At 31.6% G+C, this 17,722-nt stretch overlaps 1 protein-coding gene across 1 annotated transcript; it reads right to left on the minus strand.

Annotated features, from left to right (window-relative positions):
• Window positions 1-15: 15 nt before the first annotated feature.
• On the minus strand, window positions 16-17,716 carry LOC132756949 (BLOC-2 complex member HPS5-like). Its single transcript, XM_060748092.1, has 12 exons — window positions 16,709-17,716; window positions 15,901-16,018; window positions 13,182-13,349; window positions 12,635-12,751; window positions 11,630-11,743; window positions 10,919-11,031; window positions 10,046-10,313; window positions 9,337-9,412; window positions 8,729-8,809; window positions 5,820-5,905; window positions 4,691-4,767; window positions 16-3,459 (listed from the first exon to the last, which is right to left on the minus strand). The coding sequence occupies exons 1-12, from the start codon at window positions 17,076-17,078 to the stop codon at window positions 3,362-3,364; spliced, it is 1,686 nt and encodes a 561-aa protein (XP_060604075.1). The 5' UTR covers window positions 17,079-17,716; the 3' UTR covers window positions 16-3,361.
• Window positions 17,717-17,722: the final 6 nt, after the last annotated feature.

A 17,722-nucleotide genomic window follows, 5' to 3' on the forward strand; every position in this document is an offset into this window, starting at 1 on the left:
AAGTATAAAAAATAATTTCAGATTTGTTATTTATTACTTTATTGCACATTTATTTCTATAATAATGTTAAATTATCACATGATATATACTTTATATACATTTAGCATTGAAAACAATTGAAGTAATCTAATGATTGAGCAATCAATGAGCAAATTAACATACACTAATAAATAACAATGAAGGTTAAATTGAGAATATAAATACATGTAAATTATGAAGAGCTTACTGCAGCACTGAAAAAACAAATGACTTAATTAGAAAATGTGTAACAAAAACGCTAAGTTGAACCCTCCATGAGTAGGAACTACAGCAAATGTTGATTGAACTAAATGTTTGAATCCTCCATTTGTACAATGTACTTCTTAAACCCTAAATAAATATAAGTCAATGTTCATGAGAAAAAAATGTCTAAATCCTCTTTGAATACTATATTGATTTACAACAAAATATTAATTCCATGACACCCTACTGATTAAAATACTATGTTAGTATTATACAACAAGAAATTTCAATGGTTAAGGCAAATATTTTGGTCTATCAAAAAAATAACGGAATTATTCTAGTAAAAATCTTGTTGATACATTGTTCACTTTTTTAAATCAAAATGTTGAAGAAAAAAATCGATTAATAAGATTTAATAACACTTTCCTCTGTATCATTATTCTAAATTACTGGTTACAAACACAATGCATTTCTTTCATTTTTTCCCAATGAATAGTTATGAATACACTGTATTACCTAGTGTATGAAGAACATACTACATTTCCTTTAAATGTCCATAGTTACTGGTTCTGAACATGTTTGCATTTTCCATGTGTACCATGAATTTCCCCATGTATTCCAAATGATTAGTTATGAACACAATGCATTTACTTTAGTGTTCCTTATAAATGGTTATAAACAAACTACATCACTATTTAGTGCTTGTTGTAATCATAATTGTAATATGTTTACTTATAATTTACATTTACTGCCAAATACTTCCCGGAAGATTTCAAACATTTTCATATGGAAAAAATGTTTTTTAATGACTTGTTAGTATGACTAAAATTCCATCTCTGTTTATACATGTAATATGTATATTAACTACATATAACTGTTTATACATGTAATATGTATGTTAACTACATATAACTGATTACAGCAGGATGTATGCTAGAGGACTGTATATTACTGAACACACTGTAGACAAACTGAAAACCTACTTAAACAATGACAATATTATTATGCATATAATTTTTTATAAATGCATGATGCCAAGTTTGATATACATGAAACATAATTTTATACACTGTAGTAAAGACTATAGTTCTTTGTTCTTGACACATGAAATGAAAAAGGAAAATAATACTTTAAAAAGATGGAACATCAAGATAAGTTCCTCAGCGACCTTTATTTGTAAGACAAAACGAGCGAAATTTCATTTAGAAAATATCAATTAATATTGGTTATTTAATATGTGATTGAATTGATCTCAAATAAAGAAAGTGTAATTGATGACTTGTATTTTTTATTGTCAGTTGTTTATCCTAGCTGCAAGGTGAAGTTATATAACAAACTATCATTTATACAGATCATAAAAAAACTTTATAACAAATTCATAATACAGAAAAAATTACAGTAGCCCTGTTACAATGTAAAAGTCGGGATTATCCAATGAGAATTTATGTAACAAACATGCAACATTATAATATATGACAACCTATGTGATATCCTAGATATAACCACTTCTTTTCATTCATATAAAGTTACAAGATTGGAAGAAATTGACTTATTACCAGCACCATTATAACAGTTTTTGAATAAGTTTTATCATTCAACAAACTAAATTAACAATTCAACAATAAAAACACAACAACTTGGATAAACACTATAAAATACATGTAGTAACAGAAAATGAACAATAACAATAAACTTTGGATATAGTTCATGAATCAACACAGCCTAATTCAAATCCAATGTAACTTTTAATTTAAGAAAATGATTTTATCAAGGTCAATAAATTAAGTTCTCATAATTATATGCAATCAAACAAGAATTCTTTAAAAAGAAAAATACTAGTAGTAGTTGCAGTCATAAACAAATCTGCTTTGTAGATTTATAAAATTGACCAAAAATATCAACAAGAAAATCAACAAAAGCTTTATCATGAAGCACCATGTTAGTATTTGTCTGTATAGACACGGACCATATATACAATAATATTCATGTAAATCAGTTATAAACAAGAGAATCAGAATACCTTAATATATCCCTGACCCCACAATGACACAGCTAAGAAAAATATTGCCAAAACTGAGAAAAATGGAAGAAAAATACATGTATTTTTTTTCAGTCTCAGAGAATCTGACATTTGACCCATCAACCTAAAACCTAACCAAAGGCTAGACGTTGATAGAATGTACATTGAAAATCAAAACTTTACCATGAAAGAAACATTTGTATAATCAGCATGCCCTGCTTTAATAAACCTTACCGTGCTTGAACCTATAAGTGATTAGCTTGTGTCACCAGTATGGAGCCAGGCCAGCCTGTATATCAGGCCAGTGTGACTAGACCTTATACTGTTGTCGATAATCTTTTGTATCCATATAAATTTGAATGTATTGTTCTAAAGTCAAAACAAGGCAAATCCACTACACATATTCAAGAGGTATATGTTAAAGTCTAGAATTTAGTTTGACTGTGGGTAATTGGTCAGTTATCACCCTTGCTTACAAGAATCAAGTTATGTATATGCTGCAACAAGTCCCTGAAATGCCAGTATCTAATGAGCAAATAAATATACACATAATTACTCTAAGAAATACATTTACCAGCTTATTAAATTTTTGGCTTTTTTATTCTGCTATATAATTATAAACTAGTGGAGCAAGGTCAAAATGACAACAGGACAACTGCTTGTAAAATCCACTAACCTTTAAATGCCAGTAAAATTTATCTTTACAAAATATTCCACAATATTTAAACAATCATAATAATAAAAATAACAAATAATTTGCTTAAATCTGATTTAAATCAGGGAAACATTATTACAAGACAAGCATTTGGAGATAAGCTCAATGTATATTTCTTGTCTAATCAGGAACAGACACTGCCGTTTTGTCACGTTGATCATTGTCAATTGTTTGTTTTTTTATCCTAAGTAAATACTTAAAGTAAGAGAAATATGTGTATAAGCCAAAATGATGTTTAAAATTAACACTCCTTTTTATATATTGGTCTTAACATAATGTGAAAATTTATCAATGAATTGCTTTTGTAATAATGGTATTATTATTACTAATGCTAATCAAATGAATGACTGTCCAATTACTTGGTCACCAACATAATTGCGTGTCTCGTTATATTTTGTCCCAGCTTAAATATAGAAAGCTTTTTCAACTGTCTTTGTTTTTGTTACACCATCACATACCATACATTCCTTCTTTGGTAAACATAACTTGTGGAATCCATGTCCTATGTTTAAAACAAAAACAGACTTTGATGTTAATAATTATTTCTTAAACAACCAATAAATTTATAAAATCTGAATGCTTAAAGCAGCATACGTCCTGAGAAGCAAAAAAAATCCAAAAGACAACTTAAATTCATAATGCAAAAAAAATCCAAAAGACAACCTAATTCATAATGCAAAAAAAATCCAAAAGACAACCTAATTCATAATGCAAAAAAAATCCAAAAGACAACCTAATTCATAATGCAAAAAAAATCCAAAAGACAACCTAATTCATAATGCAAAAAAAATCCAAAAGACAACCTAATTCATAATGCAAAAAAAATCCAAAAGACAACCTAATTCATAATGCAAAAAAATCCAAAAGACAACCTAATTCATAATGCAAAAAAAATCCAAAAGACAACCTAATTCATAATGCAAAATATAATGTAGTTTGTTTTAAGTTAAACAGGGATATCAATATGTTAATTATGTAAATATCAAGACAAAACATTTACTATTTTTGACTTTAATATCTTAATCAAAATGAAAATTAAAAACATACAAAAATGATGTAATATCTGTTAAGGCAGTTCCCTCAGTATGACATTTAGTGTAAATAAATATAGATCAAAATGATTTTAAAAATAATAATTATTTTTTCAATATCAGACTTATTGTAATTTAATACAATAATTAAGAAAACCGAGTTAACAATATGGAAATACCATCAGGAAATACAGCGTAGACTAAACACTGACCCTGTGTGACACATGCAGTGAAATTTTATAAGCATGATATTTTACTCATTAAAGCCATAACGTTATTTGCTATGGTAATAAAGGGCAAAATTCTGATATTGAATGTCTTGTCAATTTATCTATACACAGGTGGTATTACTGAAAAACCCTTTTACAAGCCTGATATGGCGGTATTATTGTGCATGCGAGCAAGGATGGAGGCCCCCAATATTTTTAAGTTCATGTTTTTACAAGACAGGTTACAGTGATTTAAAATGAAAACTTTGTGTACCTAATGCCTAATGCTGACACTTAAGATTTTGTCTAGTTCACACATCTGTGTAATTTGGTAACAATTTTCAAAAGATGCAAGTTTATATGAAAAATACATGTACTGCTTTTGTATGGGAACTACTTGCATGCCAGTAATGACATAGGAAAACAATTCCATAAAGCATAGTATACAAGCAGAACTATACTTTATTTTATTACAATATTATTTATATCTTACCACATTTAAATATGAGAACCCCAGGTTCCTCATGTGAGACAGTCTCTTTCAAGGAGATATAACAACATGGACATAACCTGTAAACATATCAATATAGAAAATATTTATTTCATAAACAAATCTGCTTTGTAGATTTATAAAATTTACCAAAAATATCAACAAGAAAATCAACAAAAGCTTTATCATGAAGCACCATGTTAGTATTTGTCTGTATAGACACTGACCATATATACATAAATAACCTGTAAACATATCAATATAGAAAATGTTTATTTCATATCTTCTTGTAAACATATCAGATTAGATAAGGTTTTTTTTCTATTGATAGTGAAGACATACCACAATAATTTGAAGGGCTAATAGCGCTTGGCACTTCATTCCTGATTAAAAATATGTTAATTTATTATGCCAAAGCATAAGTATTTGTTTGTTTTGTTGGACTTTAAGTCACACCAACACAGGAAAAGTGATATGCAATTTTACAGCTTTCAGATGTTTTCTGATAGAGGAAGACCTCAGATGTCCCCTTTTTGTGTGCATTATGTAGGCAACAAACAGGCACCAATGACCTTACATAAGCAACCTTAATAAGAAACAGCAGTAATTGTGTCAAAATTAGGTCCTATTTTATGATTCTCCATAACTTCAACGGCACCGCAACAAAATTGTTCAATCATGCATTAACTGTTTGAACCAATATCCACATAATTATCTATAAAATATTTGATTAGCAATTTCTTACTCAAACTCTAAATATTCCTCAACTTTTTATGAATGAAACTTGGGTTACTCGGAATACTAATTTTCTGTATCTAATAATGGGGCTTCATAGCCGAGTGGTAAAGGTCATTGGCTTCAAACCACTTGCCCCTCACTATTGTGAGTTAGAATTCAAACAAGTACTTTGGATTCTACCATGTGAGGAAGCTATCCAGCTAGCTTACAGAATGTTAGTGTTCCTACTTTGGTGCCTGATAGTGCCTGAAATAATGAAGGTGTACCAGAGGTCTTCTTCCACCAGTAAAGCTGGAAGATTGCCATATTACAAATACTGTGTTGGTGCGAAGTAAAACCCAAACAAAAAACAACAACAACAAACAAACAGATAAAAGTATAAAATATCACTTACAAATTAATCTTATTTTCAATGCCCCAGTGACATTCTGGATCTTCCACAGATGTTTCCGACACCTCTTTTTCTTTAATACTGTTTGCCTATAAAAAATATTTATATAACATAACATATACATAAACTATACATGTATAAATAATCCCTTTTTCAAGAATTATTGTCATTGTAAATATCTAGATGATCAGCACCTCACATTAGTTTGATATTAATCTATGACAAATTATAAACATGCTGGCCAGGAATTGCTTTCCTGTTACTGTTTGTTCAAATCTTGGTTTTTATTGAAAAACTATCCAAGTGAAAGTTTAATTATGCATGACAAGTGTAATAATTCACAAAGTCAAGGTCAATTATAAGTCAATATCAAGGTCATTCTTTTCTACTGGAAGGCCTTTTCTTTTCCAAAGGGGTTGTGTCCAAGTATGAAGACAATCTATTTAGAAATTTAAAAAAAATGTCCAATGTTACCTGTCTTTGGACAGCAAAGGCAACAGCAATGGACATGACTTTGAAAAAGTCAAGCTAACAAAAAACAAGATTGCATTTGAGAAAAATGCTATGCCACCGCATTAATACAACACTAAATAGTAGTGTAGGAACAGATTTTTTTTGTTTCTATACAATTTTGAAGATTGTCATAATGCATAGATCCCTGACCTATCTAATTCGTATCAGATTAGTGGTTAAATCTGTTGTTAACTCAATAAAAGATCAGAGTAGGAATATATCAATGCACTCGAGTCTAGTGAATTTGGTGGTGAAGGTCATATTTCACACAGCCTAAATTTCATGACTACATCAAAGGACAACACAGTAAGACACTTTGTCAAAATCTAGGTCAGCTGATATCAAAGTTCACTTTACATCTTAATCTGTGCACATGGTTCAAATTTCATAGCTGTACATCAAAGGACAAGAAAGTAGGTCACATCATCAAAATCAAGGTCACCTGATATCAAAATTCAATTTTACAACTAAAACTGTGCACATGGTCAAAATTTCATTGCTGTACATCAAAGGACAAGAAAGTAGGTCACTGACCACTTGGGCATGGCAAAATTTTGGACCCAAGGGTTTAATTCAAAACAATCTTGATACAGGTCCACCAAACAACATTTCAAGTCAAATATCTAAGCTGTAGCTTTCTCCCATTCAGAAAACATTTGTTTTATTTTCTGTTTTTACTATGTGTACATAATGAGAATCACTGCCCCCGGGCAGGGCCAATTTTAACACCAGGGGAAAAATTTGAACAACTTTGGTAGAGGACCTATAGATGATATATATAATATAGCAAACATCAAAGCTCTATGCCTTGTACCTTCAGACAAAAATATTTTTTATTTTTTTACTATATGTACATAATGAAAATTAGTGACCCCCGGGGCGGAACCAATTTTGAACCCAGGGCTATAATTTGAACAATCTTGGTAAAGGTTCACTTCACAAAGTCTCATGCCATATATTTAACCTCTAGCCTTTGTCAATTCAGAGAAGAGGATTTTTCAAGTTTTTACTTTATACATATAAGGAAAACTATCGCCTCTGGGGCAGTGCAATTTTAACACTAGGGGCATAATTAAAACAACTTTAGTAGAGGACCAATAGATAATATTATATACCAAATATCAAAGCTCTTAGCCTTTTACCTTCAGACAAGAAGATTTTTTAATTTTTTACTATATGTACATAGTGAAAATCAATGACCCCTGGGGATGGGGCCAATTTTGACCCCAGGGCTATAATTTGTACAATCTTGCTAGAGGTTCACTACATAATGTTTCATGCAAAATATCTTAACTCTAGCCTTTGTAAATTTAGAGAAGATGATTTTTTAAGTTTTTACTATATACATATAAGGAAAACCTATGGCCCCTAGGGCGGGGCTAATTTTGACACTAGAGGCAAAATTTGAATAACTTTGGTAGTGTACCTATAGATGATATCATTTAACAAATATTAAAGCTCTAGACCTTGTACCTTCAGACAATAAGATTTTTTTTATTTTATTTACTATATGTATATTTTGAAAATCAATGACCCCCGGGGCGGTGGCAATTTTAAACCCAGGGCTATAATTTGAACAATCTTGCTAGAAGTTCACTTCACAATGTTTCATGCCAAATATCTAACCTCTAGCATTTGTCAATTGCTAGAAGAAATTGTTTTAAAGTTTTTACTATAAGTTTTTACTATATACATTTAAGGAAAACCAATGACCCTAAACCTTTTGGGTCTTTACAAGAAGGTATTTTAAGTTTTTACTATATGTACATATAGTGAAAATCAATGACCCCCGGGGCGGGGCCGATTTTGACCCCAGGGCTATAATTTGAACAATCTTGGTAAGGGTCTACCAGACAATGCCTTATGCAAAATATCTAAGCTCTGGGCCTTTTGGGTCTTTACAAGAAGGTATTTTAAGTTTTTACTATATTTACATATAGTGAAAATCAATGACCCCCGAGGCGGGGCAGATTTTGACCCCAGGGCTATAATTTGAACAATCTTGGTAGAGGTTTACCAGACAATGCCTTATGCAAAATATCTAAGCTCTAGGCCTTTTGGGTCTTTACAAGAAGATTTTTTTAATTTATTTTTATAATTCCTTTTGGTTGCCATGGCAACCAGATTTCTGCATGAAATGAAAATCTTTGAACAACTTTGGATGCCCTTTACCCAGATTCAATCCTGCCAAGTTTGATTGAAATTGGACTATGGGTTTTCACTAGAAGAGTTTGTTTATATAGAACAGAAATACAAACACACACACAAACACACATCCACCAACACACCAACACACAGAGGTGAATTGCTATATGCCACCGCATAGCAGATGCTACGGTGGCATAAAAAAGTAGTAGGATATAAAATGAATGGATAGAGTAAATGTAAAACACAGATACCATAGAATGAAGTAAGTCTGTATTTGAACCAGTTGATTCTCCAGAGTGCATTTTCTTCTCTGAAACAGCCAGGTACTGCACCTGTCAACAAAAATAGTCAAAATACAATACAAATGATTTTATTGCATATACATATATATACATTTATGAAAATGAGTCATCGGAAATAAAACAAGTATGTACAGTAATTTGTTTGGTAAACAAAAGTACAGTCAAAATTTAACCTTTGAAAAATATAATTTTGCATTATGATAGCTCAAAAAAGGAAAATAAAATCTTTATTGCATTTAATCAGAGACATGCATTTTAAGTTTTAATCACTGTACATATATTATTGTGTAAAATATACATAAATTCTTTGATGTAAAGCAGTTATATTGCTAGAAAGTAAGTATTTCTACTCATCTGATGTGCAAATAACATTTTGTGAACTGATATCAAAGGATCTGTAAAGTTACTGTAAGATCTTAATAATAATGGTGTGCATAAACAAAACCGTTCAAACAGAAGAATATGAAAAGGTAATATAGAAGCAATAGATATTATAATGTGATATATGACCATCATTTAAATTTGCATTTATCATAAAATATGAGTTTAAAGTTTACCTGTGGTGTTACAACAATAGGTCTATATGACCATAAATAGCTGTCCACCTTCTCCAACATGGAATGTAACACTGACCTATTAATATAAGATATTTAAAATTGTTGAATGAACCTTCATTTTTAGTATTCAATATTGTTTGTTCAGCAAAGAATAACTATTTAAACATTTCCCACCAATTATTCCTGTTTAAACAAAGGAAGTAAAATTTACTTTAAAGTCTCTTTATCTTTATTCACTCTATTTTATCAATGAATTATTTAAGTGACCGATTATGTGTTGATTCTCATACTCACATAAAATGTTTGATATGAAACTTTGACTTCATTTTGTAGTATTTTTAATCCCATTCTTAAACAAGGTAAAAGGCACATTTGTGATAATGATTACAAGTAACTAATATATAACTTATAATATCTCTTGATGGTGTTATAGCTAGGTGCCAAAAGATCCACAAGTGTATCTCCAAAAGATACCATCACCTTCATTTTTATACAATCATGTTTCATGCAACACATCATCTTGTAAAGCTAACATAAGTTTAAATTATCTCCCTTGCACTAACAAGTTTAAATTATCTCCCTTGCACAGAATGATCAACCAAACAAATGATATACATTCCACACATTCATAATGAGTTTATAAAATAATGCTGATCATCAACTGAATATTCAATAATAATACAATCAAATGTTTATATGTTTGCCATACCTTTGTTGTTTTTGCACCATTCCAGAGAGTAAACAGACTTGGTAAAACTCTTTTGACAAAACTCCCTCTAGTAGGTTTTGCTTTTCAAGCAGGGAAATAGCCTCCTCTGGACCTACATTTCTGACCAATAGAATTGCCAGATTGTTCCATGTGATCAGTTTTGAACAATCACAGCTTACTTCCTGTGATGTCTGGTTCCCTGCTTGATTTATCTGCTGGTAAGTAGCAAGTACTCTCTGCCAGTCAGGTACTGAGAGTGGCACATAACCTAAAAAATAATTGACAAATAATCGTCTTAACAAATTTTAACAAACTTGTCACTATTCCCTTAATAAACATACAGGGCAGTGGAGTGAATTATTACATCATATATGTATTGCATAAAGAAGAAATGCTTTGAAGTCATGTGACTTCAATAAACCAAATGATGCCAGGAAAATTTCTTCTCTGCTAAATGAATTTTAACATGATTTTATCAATTTCAATTTTAATAACATTGTAAAAATGCAAATAGATATCAAATGTTCTTGTGTTATAGTATAATAGTGCATGGTTTATCACTCAGATGCTTTGTAACTTATCACACAAGCCTATCACAGCCTTTGTGATATATTACTGCACATTTAAAGTTGAACCCTGCATTCTTCAACAATGCACTCAAAAATAATATCTATTGCCTAAACACATCTGAACAAAATAATAAACAAAATAAATAAATAACAGCTGTCAGAAAAACAGTTCATTTTCTTTCATAAAAGTGAAAAATAAACATCCATCTTCTACAGAACATTCCTGTGATTCTTCAAAATGTCCCTGGCAATAATACACTGTAATTTTATAAATAACGTTGTGACATCAAATCTTTTATCATACCAAGTTCATTGTGTCCTGTCAACAGGTCAATATCTCCAAGCTGTAATACCAGATCTAAATGATCTGATCCACGACCAATCTTTTTCAGTAGCTTCAAGACGCCAACCCAATATCTGAAATTAAAGGTCGAGCCATGTCATTAAGTGAATGAACATTGGTTTTTTATTAAATATGAGAACATATTTCAGGTTTTGTGTAAGAAGCCCAGCAAACAGTTCAATCATACAAAATATTAGAAATTTAATCATTTATCACTCAAACATAAGATTATTTATAAATAGAAGGGAGGATGAAAAATAAAACCATTTTAAAAGGAGAAAGATGGGGGGATGAAAAATAAAACCCTCCAGAAATATCTCTATGTATCAAGATATGTTTTAGGACTAATGACTACTTTACAGCTATTGTCAAATATTGCCATTTATTAGCACCTTCTAGCAATTTATTAAATTTGATTTAGTTTGATTTGCCATTCATCATTTTTAGGGAAAATTTTAAAATATAAACTGACTGAATAGCGTACAATGCGGACAATAGTCAAACGAGACAGAAGTGTCCACTGATCTTTGTCTGCTCTCATCACATTGGTAAAATCTGCTGCATCCAACAGGCCATGAGTTTAGATATTCTGTGACAGGTTATGTGGCCTAATAAAAATATAATATTCATATAACATTAAGCCTGATATGAGATAACAACAGTGTCATATACCCATGTTTTCTCAGGATTTCCAGCACAATTTGTTGATCTCTGGCAGCTTGTATATTGTTGATTAACTGGTCAATAAGAATTTCATTCTTTCTTTTCACCCTGTGACCCATACACCTGTCATTATAAACAATAAATTCTATTTTATAAAAACATGGCACAACTGAGGTCTAAATTTGAAAATCTGACAAATATCAAAATGCAACTATGATATTAAGTGTGATTCATAAATTTATTTGAATGCCTTTTATTTTTATCATTGTCAAAATGACACAATAAAAATGATAATTCTGGAAAAATGACGAATAAACCTACATCAAATGTGTAAAAAGCTAAAAAACCCTGGCCAACTGTATTAAAACACTTTAGTTCAGAGTCCCTTTAACATTTCTTGCTAAAACATATGCAATGTCAGACCCATTAAAAATAATTTATTTTAGGTCTTGTAGTGAAATACTATTTATATACTTGAAATAAAACTAAATCACTTACAGTACCTAACTCATATTGTGAAGTGAGAAAATATACATACTTAGGGAAATATTGTAACTTTCTCATTTCTCAGAGTGATATATAGCATATTCACTTAAAACAAACAAATATGCCCTTCATAAGTTACAGTTAAGTTAAACTTTCAAAGAGTTGAACCTTAATTATTCCAGTAACTGTGATTTCTTTGACTCAATATTCAGTTTTCCATGTTTATTTTAAATGGTTCTACCTAGATAGCTTGTATTTTGATCATTCAAACTTTCCTACACAGCAGGTGGTCTTCACAATTACAACACAAATGTGTGTACTACCACCTTATTCACATGTGTCATATTAATTTGTATCTATGCATGCAAGAAAATAGTTGTCATTATATTATACATGTTTTATTGTAAATATACCACATACACAGTTATGTATTGTATTACAGGTCTTGGGTCAGTTATACCTTACACACACACTAATTTAAGTCATCAAAAATTTATTATTAATGACTAGAAAAGAAGTAAGAGTTACCTTGGACATCCATTTTCATCCATCACAGCAGAAGTGTCATTATCTTCAGATAACAACATTTCTAATAATACAACACATGTGTCTTTATGATTACCAATGTCCATCAATACTTGCTTCCTGAAACAGAAAAGAAAACAAACATATATTGTCATCTATTTTGACGCCATTTTTGTTTGACCTAAGAATTTGAGAAAACGACCTTGTATGACGTCATAATTTGCTGACTGCACTGCAAGCATGTATTTACAACGTATAACTAAAACATGTGGAAAGACAGAGACATTTCACTAAAAATACTTCACCTTTATCATATGTACTGCAAAGAAACTGGTGTAGGAAGATCCCAGGTGCCCCTCTGTCATTATTTAAATAATGCACCGGAGTAGAACCATAAATCTTCCATAAGCTAGCTGAAATGAACTTCCTACCATGAAAAATCTAAAGTCCCTGGCAGGATTCAAACTCAGCAGTGAGGGGCAAGTGCTTCAAAGACTGTAACCTTAACCAATCAACCCCAATTTCCTCTTAGTATAAAACAGATGGTTACCTCAAAGAGGAGTTTTCATTCAGGGTCACCAGGACCATATATTGTTTGAATACTGTTTCCATGGCAACCTGATGGTATCTACACATGTACATTACATCTAGGGGATGTACACTGGGGTGACATCTCACACAAATATCCACAACAGAATCTGGCTTGCTGTGAAACAAACTGAAAAACAATTCATATTAATATATAAAATACATATCTTAATACAAAAGGCCTACTTATATATGATATTTACTTTTAACCTCCTCATTTTACTTTTACCTCAGTTAATGTGTGTAATGAACCACCCAAGCTTTGAATATGATATAATTCATTGTTAGTTTTAAGGATTTCAAAAAATTGTACAGTTAAAAAGCCAACAAAATACAAATTTGAAGGCTGGCCTGACTATATACTGTAGGCTTATCACATTCATTGGACATGTTAAACCTAATTATTTTATGTAACATTAATCCCCCTACAGTTTGTGTAATGCACATTTAGTGCTGAAAATTAAGTGCCACTCAAGCCGGTGCTAGGGTTGTTAGGGATGTTGCATTTTTCCATTATCCCTCCTGTACAGACTCAATCAAACCCAGTCTGCAATTTTCAAGTAATTTTGTTGTTTTTTTAATGCTTTTTAGGGATCATCATTTTTCCAGATTTTTGCCCTGAATTGAATTTGGAAGTAAACTGGTTGAACTAGAACTATCGCTGAATGCGATTCATACCCCCACCAATGTCCTTGACAGAAGACAATTTGGAAAGGTGGTTAAGGGAATAACTTAAGTGACACAAATACATAAAAAGAAATTATCTCTGGTGAAAAAAAGACTAATTGTACAGGTAATAGTAAAAATATCTATTATCAAATCATGTTCGAAACAGTTACAAATAACCTTTCATTTTCCCAATATACTAAACTTTTTATAAGTCAATTTTTGACCTTCAAGTGTGGCCTTGACCTTCAGCTGGCACAAGGGTAAGATGGGTACTGCACATCGCCCAATTGGAGTGAACATTTGAGTAAAGTTTGAAGAAAATCCTTCCATTAGTATAGAATTTATAGAGCGGACACAACATATTGTCTAGTATTGATTGTATGTAAATTTAAAGACTTAAAAAGGGGCATAACTTTGTCAAAATCCAATACAGAGTTATGAAACTTGACCTGCATATCGTAATTGTGACACCTCATATATCTTTTAAGTTTCAAGCAAATACCTATGCTAGTTTCCGAAATATTCAAGAGAACATGTTTTAATCTAAGAACATTTTCTAAGTCAATTTTTGACCTTCAAGTCTGACCTTGACCTTTAGCCTGCACAAAGGTGACATGGATTCTGCACATAACCTTGTTTAGGTGAACATTTGAGAAAAGTTTGAAGAAAATTCTTCCATTAGTATAGGATTTATAGAGCGGACACAACATATTGTCTAATATGTGATTGTATGTAAATTTGAAGATTAAAAAGGGGCATAACTATGTTAAAATGCAATACAGTGTTATGAAACTTGACCAGCATATCTTAATTGTGACACTTCATTTATATTTTAAGTTTCAAGCAAATACCTTTCCTAGATTCAGAAATATTCAGATATATGTTAAAATTAAAGAACATTTTCTAAGTCAATTTTTGACCTTCAAGTGTGACCTTGACCTTAAGCCGGCAAAAGAGTGACATGGGTTCTGCACATAACCTTGTTGAGGTGAACATTTGAGCCAAGTTTGAAGAAAATCTTTCAATAAGTGTAGGACTTACAGAGCGGACACGACATACTGTGTAATATTTGATTGTTTGATATTTGACCTTCAATTGTGACCTTGACCTTGAGCTTACACATGGGCAACATGGGTTCTGCACATCCCATTGTTGAAATGAACATTTGAGCCAAGTTTGAAGAAAATCTTTCAATTCGTGTAGGACTTACAGAGCGGACACGACATATTGTGTAATATTTGATTGTTTGATATTTGACCTTCAATTGTGACCTTGACCTTAAAATGACACATGGGCAACATGAGTTCTGCACATCCCCTTGTTGAGGTGAACATTTTAGCCAAGTTTGAAGAAAATCTTTCAATTATTGTAGGACCTACAGAGCGGACACGACATACTGTCTAATATATGATTGTGTTTGATATTTGACCTTCAATTGTGACCTTGACCTTGAGCTGACACATGGGCAACATGGGTTCTGCACATCCCCTTGCTGAGGTGAACATTTGAGCCAAGTTTGAAGAAAATCCTTCAAGTGGTATAGGAGTTATAGAGCGGACACGAAAATGGAGACGGACGGACCGACCGACCGACCGACCGACCGACTGACGCGACAAAGCGAATCCATTATAGCCCCCCCCACATTTTGTGGTGGGGGTATAAAAAGAAAGAGTTGTTTATAAAATGTTTAGAAGCCAATAAAGTCTGGTCCAACTAAACAAATGTACCAGTGTCAAGCTTCTTGATGACCATTCATTTCTAGGAACAAAACAGAGGGCAAAACAATGAAATTGAGCTCAGAACACCTCACTTAAAAAAGAACATGTTAACTCTTCTATGTCATCATTACCACTTGGTTAACTTTAGGAGAACTTACACTAGAAAAATTCTATTATGATAAAATAGATGAAATGATTTATTTACTCCATTTCATTAATGAAAGCTGGAAGATTTTTGTAATTATTTGCAGAAGTAAACATCTAAACAAGTATGAAACAAACTGTCTCACTTACTTTGATATGTGTCCGAGCAACATGGCACCTTGATCCATTCCTGACTCATTCTTCAACAGATGTCGTATAATAGATTTCTCATCTACACCATACCTCTCACCGTCATATCTTGCCTTACCTGAAAATATACAAGATCATTATTGTGTAGTTTGTCTTGTTTATATGACATACTTGTACTCACACTATTTACATAATATTTTTTTCCTTCAACAAATCTTTCCCAAGGCATGTCTGTCACCAAAAAGGAACATGGCAGGTCAAGATCAAATCATTTTAAGAGTTATCATCACAACCTACTAAAACCAACAAATGATGAAATGGTATAGAAAAACAGCATAACAAGTCACCATTGATAATACAAGCAAGGGCACAGATATTCTGACCCATATGGTTTACTCTAAGGACCAGTATAAATACACCTAACCACAAACAATATATTATATTTCTATAATGTAATATCATTCACATTACATTATTACACTTAAGTTATTGGTGTGTTCTGCCAAAAATCTGTACCAATTTAAGGACGAAAACACTCATTATTCTTTCTTCAATATACTGTGTTAAGATCAATTTTTACACTTCCCTAATATTAAGAATGCAATGAAAGTAAATAGTGGTTGTTATAAAATAATTGAGAGTTTTTCAAAATTTATAAAATTATCAAATATGACAAGCTTGGAGATAGACAGCGTGAGCACTGCTTGTTTTATTTAATTTCTACTGAAATTCAACTCCAGCTAACTAAATCTTGCAAAACGGTCATATCTTTCTACTACATATTTTTTCTATAAATAAATAATGTTACCTTCCATACAAGTCAATAAGGCACTCCATAACTCAAAGCAAGATTTTCCATTCACGGTTTCCTCCCTTATTCTGCCAACATTTAGGTACGGAAAATAACATCGGACAAAAAATGACATTGCCTTATCCTGCATTTCACCACATTCTGTTAGACTGACTTTCTTTTGTTCATTAAGTGCTGCATAATTATCTGTAAGATATTCATTACTTTTTTCACCAACATAAGCTTTGTCCCCATGGTCAGTTTTACTTAAGTTAGTTTCACAACACTGAATATCTTCACTTTCTATAGTTGCCTCCTTGACTACCTCTACTGTTTCATTGTCAACCTCTTTATCTTCAGTGCTATTATGCTTCACATTATTTGCCATATCCACATTCACAACATTATCTATTCCATTCAAATCAGAAACAATTAGTCCTGTATCAGGTACTCTAAGATTGTTCTCCAAACTTTTTGGGCAATGAAATTTAAATTCTATAAACTTCAAAATTTCACCATGGCAACCAACATCAAAACAAGCTTGGGTTAATTCTGAAACATCCTGGAGGAGATAACTGGAAAGACACAATGGATCAGTGAGATAACAGAAATCCTTATCACTGAGTATTTTAATTACTGAGTCCGTAATTCTAACATCATTTGGATCCTTTGATTCATTCTTTACCGTATCTATGACAACACCTGAGTCACTCTCTGATCTCAACAGTCTTGCATCAGCTGCTTCACCTGAGAGATCAATTTGGTTTGGTTCCCCATTTTTTTTAGTCACAACTGTATCACAGTCAGTATCTTTAGTACCAGTCTCCAACACTGATTCACCTTCTAAATCTTTGTATTTAATCAGATGGAATTCTTGAAAAGTTTTATTCAAAACTGTGACCCAATCTAACAAAACTGCATAGACTGCTTCTGAATTTGTAAGAATTTCTAAATTCTGTAAAGTTTCTTTGGTTTTTAATGTAATTTGTTCAAGTTCTTCACAATCTACAATGGCTTTTTCTTTACTGTCAA

This window comes from Ruditapes philippinarum, unplaced genomic scaffold (genome assembly GCF_026571515.1).
Source record: "Ruditapes philippinarum isolate M1 unplaced genomic scaffold, ASM2657151v2 ctg4235_1_1_1_1, whole genome shotgun sequence".
NCBI lineage: Eukaryota > Metazoa > Mollusca > Bivalvia > Venerida > Veneridae > Ruditapes > Ruditapes philippinarum.